Raw genomic sequence first — 10,282 nt, 5'->3', positions numbered from 1 at the left:
GTTCAGGCACGTGAATAGCTGTCTTCCAAGTACTTCTATCTAAGGCTAAGTCTTTGGGTATATTCCATCCTTTTAAGTCTCCTTTTATTGCCTTTACCCAAGTCAGCTTCGGTCTTCCTCTGCCTCTCTTCACGTTACTATCCTGGCTTAGGATTCCACTACGCACCGGTGCCTCTGGAGGTCTTCGTTGCACATGTTCAAACCATCTCAACCAGTGTTGGACAAGCTTTTCTTCAATTGGCGCTACCCTTAATCTATCACGTATATCATCGTTCCGAACTCGATCCCTTCTTGTATGACCGCAAATCCAACGCAACATACGCATTTCCGCGACACTTAGCTGTTGAACATGTCGTCTTTTCGTAGGCCAACATTCTGCACCATACAACATAGCAGGTCTAATCGCCGTCCTATAAAACTTATCTTTTAGCTTCTGTGGTACCCTTTTGTCACATAGGACACCAGACACTTGCCGCCACTTCATCCACCCTGCTTTGATTCTATGGCTAACATCTTCATCAATATCCCTGTCCCTCTGTAGCATTGATCTTAAATATCGAAAGGTATCCTTCCTAGGCACTACTTGACCTTCCAAATTAACATCTTCCTCCTCCCGAGTAGTAGTGCCGAAGTCACATCTCATATACTCAGTTTTAGTTCTACTGAGTCTAAAACCTTTGGACTCCAAAGTCTCCCGCCATAACTTCAGTTTCTGATTCACTCCTTTCCGGCTTTCATCAACTAGCACTACATCGTCCGCGAAAAGCATACACCAAGGGATGTCCCCTTGTATGTCCCTTGTGACCTCATCCATCACTAAAGCAAACAATAAGGGCTCAAAGCTGACCCTTGATGTAGTCCTATCCTAATCGGGAAGTCATCCGTGTCTCCATCACTTATTCAAACTCTAGTCACAATATTGTTGTACATGTCCTTAATGAACCCGACGTACTTTGTTGGGACTTTATGTTTGTCCAAAGCCCACCACATAACATTCCTTGGTATTTTATCATAAGCCTTCTCCAAGTCAATAAAAACCATGTGTAGGTCCTTCTTCTTCTCCCTATACCGCTCCATAACTTGCCTTATTAAGAAAATGGCTTCCATGGTTGACCTTCCGGGCATGAAACCAAATTGGTTCATAGAGACCCACGTTATTGCTCTCAAGCGATGCTCGATAACTCTCTCTCATAGCTTCATAGTATGGCTCATCAACTTAATTCCCCTGTAATTCGTACAACTTTGAATATCCCCTTTATTCTTGTAGATCGGTACCAATATACTTCTCCACTCATTAGGCATCTTGTTCGATCGGAAAATATGGTTGAACAGCTTGGTTAGCCATACTATAGCTATGTCCCCGAGGCATCTCCACACCTCGATTGGGATACCATCCGGTCCCATTGCCTTACCTCCTTTCATCCTTTTCAACGCCTCTCTGACCTCAGATTCTTGATTCTCCGCACAAAGCGCCTATTGGTGTCATCAAAAGAGTCATCCAACTGAAAGGTTGTGTCCATATTCTCACCATTGAACAATTTGTCAAAATACTCTTACCATCGATGTCGGATCTCATCCTCCTTCACCAAGAGATGCTCCCTTTCATCCTTAATGCACTTAACTTGGTTGAAGTCTTTTGTCTTTCTCTCACGAACCTTAGCTATCCTATAAATGTCATTCTCTCCTTCCTTCGTACTCAAATGTTAGTAAAGATCCTCGTACGATCTATCCTTTGCCACACTTACAGCTCGCTTTGTAGTCTTCTTTGTCACCTTGTACTTCTCTATATTGTCCATACTCCTGTCATGGTGCATGCGTCTATAGCATTCTTTCTTCTCCTTAATAGCCCTTTGGACTTCCTCGTTCCACCACCAAGTATCTTTAGCCTCGCGTCCACTTCCTTTGGTTACTCCACACACCTCTGAGGCCACCTTCCGAATGTTGGTTGCCATCTTGTCCCACATGTTGTTTATGTCTTCTTCTTTCTTCCAAGAGCCATCTTTGATAACCCTTTCCCTGAATACCTCTGACGTCTCCCCTTTCAGTTTCTACCACTTTGTTCTTTCAATCTTAGCTTGTTTATCCCTACGGGCACGCACCTGAAAACGAAAATCTGCCACCAACGGCTTATGTTGAGAAACAACACACTCCCCTGGTATCACCTTGCAATCCAAGCATGCTCGTTTGTCCTTTCTTCTTGCGAGGACAAAGTCAATCTGGCTACAGTGTTGTCCGCTACTGAAGGTCACTAGATGAGATTCTCTCTTTCTAAAGAAAGTGTTGGCTATCATCAGGTCAAAAGCTACCGCGAAGTCCAGAACTTCCTCCCCCTCCTGATTCCTACTACCATACCCAAAACCTCCATGAACTGCCTCGAAACCTGCGCTTGTAGTACCTACATGCCCATTAAGATCTTCTCCTATAAAAAGCTTCTCACTACTAGGTATAGCTCTAACCAGGCCATCTAAGTCTTCCCAGAACTGTCTCTTAGCACTCTCATCGAGGCCTACTTGGGGGGCATACGCACTAATTACGTTCAAGACCATATCATCAACGACAAGCTTGACTAAGATAATACTATCTCCTAGCCTTCTTACTCCCACCACACCATTCTTGAGACTTTTATTAATCAAAACTCCTACTCCATTTCTATTCGCGACTGTCCCTGTGTACCAAAGCTTGAAACATGTATTGTCCACCTCCTTCGCCTTCTGACCCTTCCATTTAGTCTCTTGAACGCATAATATATTTACACGCCTCCTAGTCGCGGTATCAACTAATTCTCTTAACTTACGTGTAAGTGACCCTACATTCTAACTACCTAAACGGATCCTAGTTGGTTCGACTAGCTTCCTTACCCTTCGCACCCGTCGACTCAGATGCGAAGACCCTTGCTCATTTTTCACTACATCCGGGCGCCGATGTAGCGCGCCACTAAGGAAGCGACGACCCGATCCTTGGTCACTTGACACCATGCCCAAATCACGACACGGCGCGTCATGGGGGTGACGACTCGGCCCTTGCCCATTTAACACCATACCCGGGTTCCGATATGGCGCGTTGCTAAGAGGGTTACGCCCCAACGATTTTCTTTCGGGTTTCATCTCCATTAAAGTGGCTAAGTTTTTACATTGGCTCGCCACGCCTAACACAACCCTCCTCCTTTACCAGGGCTTGGGACCTGCTATGCTGGGACACCAAAGGCGCCCCACCATAAGCGGAGTTACATGAGGATATATATGGCATATTTGCAACAAAATCATGGTCCACGGATCTCTCTTCATAAAATAAATCACAATTCACAATCCTTGATTGTTAATATAGGTACTTTCTAGGTTATTGCAGTTTGTAGACACTTAGCATCAGAATATCTGAAATCCCACTAGCTAACACAAATCTCATCTTGCCTCATGTTTAAATAGTTCTTTCTTTTACTCTATTATTAATGATGAAAAATGCAACTTAAGTACCTTTATTTATCTAATGGTTAAGTCTATGTTCATAATTCTACTATAAGCACACTTGGATTAACTTTTAGCTTCACAATCAATTTATGCCAGCATATTTGGTGAAACACGTGCTCTATTAAACAGTTTCCTAGCTGTTACTGCGAAAGTTAAACATGGAATGATGATGTCACGCTAGATCTTAGAGTGATAATTTTATCTTTGAGTATGGCCATTTGATGGAAGGTGTGAATCATTTGATTATCCAGACAATGGCAGCTTTGCAAGTGAAAGCACATTTTCTGTTGTCCTATATTTTGTGTTGTTAGCAGTACAAGATCTTTGATTATCAGAATTTGAAACTTTGGTAGACACACACGCGCAACTGGCAGGGCCATGGATGGGCCTGTGACAAGCAGTTCCTTGGATAGCAGTATCTACTGGTGATTGTGGTATATACAATGCAACAATCTTTTTTGTGACCAACTGTATGTTTCATTGCACGCATTTTGCTCACAAGTGTTAGTAGATGGCACATTTGTATTGATTGGATAGGACCATGTATTGGAATGATTTTTTGTGAATTATGTTAATTTTAGTCCACAACTTAAAATGTTGATAGCATACTTGTTTGGGTAAAGAGTTATTTATGCTGTTTTAAAAAAAAAATGTGTGCACATATCCTTTGTTGCATGGAAAAAGTCTCATTTTATGTAACATGACAAACAATCCTCTGCTTGCCTCCATCAATCACTGTTGCACTGCAACCATACTCTTTCTACAGGCGTCTTCTTTTTTTTCTTTTTTGATTGCCTCAACCTTTGATACAAGTTGTAGTATCTGAACACACGCACGAAGTCACCAACTCACACCACACACCTAGATTTACAACCTATATCTAAGTCACAGCTGAGAGATATGACAGTTGTGGTCCATCCGTGCGAGGCATCCACCATCCTGAAAATAATTGCAGAAAAACCCCGGTGGGAGACGTGAGACGAGCAAGTCTCGAACTCACGACCGGCTGCTCCTCCACTGGAGCACTTTGCCGTCTGAGAACCCTGGCTGGGAGCTGGGAGAGGTGTCCGACTACAGGTGCAAATAAACCATTTTACCTTTCAGGGGAAAGGAAACAAACCACTCAATCGTCGGTAGAAATTCCTCCTACTGAACTGAGCCAATCTCTCTCCTTTTGTCTAGTTAGCCAGTTCTGATTGCAGCTTCCTATTTTCCTATTCTTTGTCTACTCTTATTTTGGCCATGTATGTACTGTAGCTTGTGTTCGATTGTGGACACCTCTAACCTCTGGCTATGTTCTGTTTCCATGCAGAAAAAAATGGATGCTTACCAGATTACATTCCTGATTCATCGTCTAGGCAAAGGAAGGTAGAAAGTCCTGGCGATGAAGATAAATTTACCTACATTGCTGTGATGATGAAGATAAATTTACCTACATTGCTGTGTTGTTGTACATGGAACAGGGAATGGGGCAAAGGCTTGCTTACTTCCCCTGTTTTGGAGCAATTTTTCTCGAATTTTGAGTGCAGTTTATCTGAGTTTCGTTCCAGAAAGAATTTTGACATCATATCCTATTTGTTAGTGGAGCTGGAGAAACAATATATGATTTGTGTGCTAGAGTACCCCTAATAATGAGTACTATCTATATATTCGAATGACAACAAGATTTGTGACGTCCAGCAATTCGGGGTACTCAAGCCTGTAATAGTCGGTGTATCTATACAATAATGGCTGAACCTCTCTGGCAAGTTTTGTTATGGCACTTAAGAACTGGCTTTTGGAATTAGTAGAAAGTTGTTTTTAGTAGCTTTTGGAGATGCTCGAGCACAAAGAACGTCAAGGCAGAACGCAGAACGCAGAACGATTGCAATTAAAGCTGCATGTCAACCCGAGAAGAACCGAAACGTCCGGCCATGTTTGACTCGCTATGATGATGGTACAGTCCCCCACCAGTACTCGACATGCCTCGTATGGTTTCACGGCTCCGCCATCTCAGGAGAATACTCGGCAACCGATTATTTTTCTAAGTTGTCTAATAAAATTCTCTATTCCCAAAATTTGTAACTAGAATAAATAAATTTATGAGTCGTATAACAATTATAACTTGTAAAATGGTAAACAAGCGCGAAACAATAATACTTTGTTCTCTTACATTATAGCATCATAAAAACTTTATATATGGCATTGCATGAAACGACGTATGAAACAGCTTTTCTTAGTGCAATATTTGTCTAAAACTTGGGCTTACCGATTTTAAAATTATATATGGTAATTTGTACCTGTACTCAGCGGCGGATCTGCTAGGGGGCTCGAGCCGAGCCCCCCTACCGTGGCTGAGCTTGTGGAGCCCCCCTAAATTTTTCTGCCATTGGAGGATGAAAAGGAGGAGCTTGAGCGTTGAGCTAAAGTTGAAGACGATGCTGGAGTGTTGAGCTGAACTTTGTCTTTATCCCCGTGTGAACTTAAGCCCTCCATAGATTTTCGTCATAGATCCGCCACTGCCTGTACTTTTTTTAAAAAAAAAATCTGATGCAGACCAAACAACCAACAGAGACAAAGATACCCACTCTCACATGATGCTTTTCCTGCTGTATAGAATCGTTGTGGAAATTCTCCTTTCGCATTCATCACAAGTCCAAAATCATGCAGGTTGAAGGCGACGGGCAGGCCAATAAAACAAGTCAAACCTCCTCCTCCTCCTTAATAAAAGACATAATAAGTCATCCATCCATACGACATAAAAGCGCAAGGAGACACAAGCTAAGCATTCAGCAATGGCGAGCACACGAAGGTTGAGCCGTGTCCTCCTCTCCGACCAGGGTATCGCCATGCTCACGCTGCTGCTGCTGCTGCTGCTGCCGGCGAGCCATGCGCGCGTGTGCCCGCCGTGCGGCTCGACGGCCGTACCGTACCCGCTCAGCACGGGCGACGGCTGCGGCGACCCTGCGTACAAGGTCCGGTGCGCCGCCAACTCGTCGCTCCTGTTCGACGCGCTGAACGGCACGTCGTACCCGATCAAGTCCATCACCCCCGCGGCGCAGCGGCTGGTGGTCTCCCCGGCGCCTTTCGTGTCGCAGCCGCAGGGCAGCCCCCTGTGCGTGTCGGAGGGCGCGGCAGCGGGGCGCGGGGTGCAGCTGAACGCGTCGCTGCCGTTCAACGTGAGCTCGTCCAACACCATCATGCTGCTCAACTGCACCAAGGACCTGCTGCTGTCGCCGCTCAACTGCTCCGCCAACTCGCTCTGCCACGTCTACGCCAACGCCACGGGGTCCACGGCGTCGGCGTGCGCGCCACTGCCGCTCTGCTGCACCTTCGTGGCGGGGGGCTCCTCCACCTCCTACAGCATCCGGGTGTCGCCGCGGTTCTGCAGCGCGTACCGCAGCTTCGTGGGGCTCGACGCGACGCAGCCGCCGGACACGTGGGGCAGTCGCCTCGGGCTGGAGCTGCAGTGGGCGACGCCCAGGGAGCCGCTCTGCCGCACGCAGGCTGACTGCGAGGACGGCGCCAACGCCACCTGCGCCGACGACCCGCTCACGCCCTCCGGCGCCGGCGCGGTCCGCCGATGTTTCTGCGTGTCTGGGCTCACGTGGAGCCCCCTCGCCGGCGCGTGCCAGCAGAGTACGTTTTTTTTTTCCGAAATCAGTCAGTAATTTCTTTTCGCTGCATGATCCTACTTTTTTGATTTGATGCAGATCCCTCGGATTGCCAGATCGCCGGGGACTGCGGAGGATCCAACCATGCGCCTCTCATTGCAGGTAGCTGTTTCTTGCTTTCCTGTTCTTATCGTTCAGATTGTTCAACAAATCTCGTAGCCTAAAAATTGTTCAGTTACTGCTTGACACGAATGAGTAGGTGCCGTGTCTCTTCCGATTGAATTCATTTGAGAGCCGGCTTAATGAATTCCGTGGCAATGCACGTTCGAAAAAAAAAGAATTCATTTGCGAGTCACTGGACTCCTGGTACCCCCTGACTCTCCGAGGAGAGGTAACCTTATTCACTTTTAACTTATCAGCTTGGTTTATCATCAATGATACATTGTTTTTCTCTCATAAACAAATCTTCAGCCGGCTCATCAGCCGCAGAAAGTACAGATACATGCTTTCTCTCTTTTCCCTCCTTTCACGCGTGAAGGTACAGATACCTGCTAAAATTTCAACGACAATCCAGATTACAATTCAAGTCAACGTAGTACAAATCCCTCATATGTACTCGTAAGACGCATTGGATAAAAGGAGGTAGTGGTATGGTCAAGCAACCCTTTTGACTCATCTAGTTCAGCCGACAGTGGGTACTCTGCATTCAACCCTCTGTATTCAAATGGCAAAACAAAGGGAAAGTAGGTATACATCAGCCTCAATTTGGGCCCTTTGACGCCCGGATGGTCAACTTTGGGGGGCTCATAGACCATACACATATACATCCTCATAGGAAGGATAAGCTTTGACTGTTTCTCCACTTATTTAAGTACTGTTATCTTTATATCTATTGCAAAAGTTGGCGGCCGGCATTGGCAGCAGACACAACTATGAGCCTATCAGATCCAGATCAACGACTATGTCCCTATTTGTCTATAATTTTCTTTAAGAAGAAAGGGTAAGAGATTTGCCGTAAGTTTTATTAGACAATAGAAAAAACGAAAAAAAGAGAGAACAAGAGTGTTTGCCAAATCCTTAGAACCCTCCTTATAGACATAACGTAGCATAACTCTAAAGGCACAAAAGAAGAAAAAAGGGACTTGGCGAGAGACCCCGGCCTACTAGCGACTGAAAACACAACTCCAAGAAACGTAGGAAACCAAATGACTAGCCCACTAACTGAGTCTTGATTTGGGTGCATAACCAAATGAAGCTGTGGATGTCATCTTTGCATTGCATTGCAACTTGTCTTTGTTGCAAATCCTTTTGTTGAGATCTTGTCTAATTTCGCTCTTTTCAATTGTTCCACCAAAAATAGATTATAATGCTCATGAAAATATCTTCTCTGGTTTTTGTCAAACTTGGTCGGACATTTACGGCAAAACTTATGGAGGGGACCTATCATGTTCACCATGCTGAGACTAGAAAAACTAAACCACTGTTTGCCTCTATCGCACTATGTACCAATTAAGAAATCAAATTTAACATGATTAAGACAATTCTCCAATGGAATTTCACACACGGGCAGCCAAAGGCTTTTGATGAATCAACTAGAATTCCTCACCTTGAAAATTAAAGTTCAGCAATCGATTTAAATTAAATGTTCTGATGGTTTGTGATGCAATGCAGGGCTGGTGTGTGGCCTCGGCGGCACGTTGTTGGTTGCCACTGCGTGGTTGTTCGTCTACCGCCGGCAGCGGCACATCCGGCTCGCCCGAGAGAGGTTGGCCAAGGAGCGCGAGGAGATCCTGAACGCCAACAACACGAGCGGGCGCACCGCCAAGAACTTCTCCGGTCGCGAGCTGAAGCGCGCCACGGGCAACTTCTCCCGCGACAACCTCCTTGGCACCGGTGGCTACGGCGAGGTCTACAAGGGCGTGCTCGGCGACGGCACGGTCGTGGCCGTCAAGTGCGCTAAGCTCGGCAACACCAAATCCACGGACCAGGTCCTGAACGAGGTACGCGTGCTGTCGCAGGTGAACCACCGCAGCCTGGTGCGCTTGCTCGGCTGCTGCGTCGACCTGGAGCAGCCGCTGATGGTGTACGAGTTCATCCCCAACGGCACGCTCGCCGACCACCTGTACGGTTCCATGAGCCGCCCGCCGCTCCGGTGGCGCCAGCGCCTGGCCATCGCGCGCCAGACGGCGGAGGGCATCGCGTACCTGCATTTCGCGGCCTCGCCGCCCATCTACCACCGCGACATCAAGTCGAGCAACATCCTCCTGGACGACCGGCTCGACGGCAAGGTCTCTGACTTCGGGCTGTCCCGGCTGGCGGAGCCAGGGCTGAGCCACGTCTCCACCTGCGCGCAGGGGACGCTGGGGTACCTGGACCCGGAGTACTACCGCAACTACCAGCTCACGGACAAGAGCGACGTCTACAGCTTCGGCGTCGTGCTCCTCGAGCTGCTCACGTCCAAGCGCGCCATTGACTTCGGCCGTGGCGCCGACGATGTCAACCTCGCCGTGCACGTGCAGCGGGTGGCGGACGAGGAGAGGCTCATGGACGTCGTGGACCCGGCGATCAAGGAGGGCGCCACGCAGCTCGAGCTCGACACCATGAAGGCGCTCGGGTTTCTAGCGCTGGGATGCCTCGAGGAGCGCCGGCAGAACCGGCCATCCATGAAGGAAGTCGCAGAGGAGATCGAGTACATCATCAACATCGAGGCTGGTGGCCATCCCATCGAGCAGCAGCTAGCGTAGCGAATGATCCATGGCTGACTATGTCTAGACCAGCGAGTGAAAGTATGAATGTCATCGAAAAAACAAGAAAGGTGCGGCCGTAATAACAAAGGGCCGTTTAGGCCAGTATCAGTTGATTATTTCACGGTGTTGTTTGCAAGACTGTCACATCATATTCAATGAAATGAAACTAGGACTTTTAATGCAAATTTTATTCTATAGTTTTATAGGTGTTTAGCTTCATGACTCATGTAGAGTTGGTAGCTGTGCAAAGAGAGTTTTATTTAGATGAAACTCATTTTTATTCTCTCTTCTTGAATACACAAAAAATGACTACATGACAACCTATTTATATGGCGTGTTTGGGACTGCTCTACGAACTCTACTCCACAAACTCCACCGGTGAAGCAGCTCCACTGTTAATGCAATGAAACTCATATGAAACTTCCACTGAGACTAGCTTTAGGTGACTCGGTGCGCGAGATTAAAAATAAGGACTCAT

The 10,282-nt window shown here is 46.9% G+C and overlaps 1 protein-coding gene across 1 annotated transcript; it reads left to right on the top strand.

Moving 5' to 3' along the window:
- Nucleotides 1-6,150: 6,150 nt before the first annotated feature.
- LOC136471864 (wall-associated receptor kinase-like 20) lies at nucleotides 6,151-9,970 on the top strand. The gene is made up of 3 exons (XM_066469612.1): nucleotides 6,151-7,082; nucleotides 7,157-7,219; nucleotides 8,729-9,970. Exons 1-3 carry the CDS (start codon nucleotides 6,239-6,241, stop codon nucleotides 9,799-9,801), a joined length of 1,980 nt encoding a protein of 659 aa, XP_066325709.1. The 5' UTR covers nucleotides 6,151-6,238; the 3' UTR covers nucleotides 9,802-9,970.
- The last annotated feature ends 312 nt before the right edge of the window (nucleotides 9,971-10,282 follow it).

This window comes from Miscanthus floridulus, chromosome 8 (genome assembly GCF_019320115.1).
Source record: "Miscanthus floridulus cultivar M001 chromosome 8, ASM1932011v1, whole genome shotgun sequence".
Classification (NCBI taxonomy): domain Eukaryota; kingdom Viridiplantae; phylum Streptophyta; class Magnoliopsida; order Poales; family Poaceae; genus Miscanthus; species Miscanthus floridulus.
Note: the sequence above shows the minus strand (reverse complement) of the source record. Positions and strands in the feature narration are given on the sequence as shown.

Coding starts and splice junctions, on each gene's coding strand:
- LOC136471864 (XM_066469612.1), top strand. CDS start 6,239: ATGGCGAGCACACGAAGGTTGAGCCGTGTCCTCCTCTCCGACCAGGGT. Junction 7,083..7,156: donor CGCCGGCGCGTGCCAGCAGA/GTACGTTTTTTT, acceptor GATTTGATGCAG/ATCCCTCGGATTGCCAGATC. Junction 7,220..8,728: donor CCATGCGCCTCTCATTGCAG/GTAGCTGTTTCT, acceptor GATGCAATGCAG/GGCTGGTGTGTGGCCTCGGC.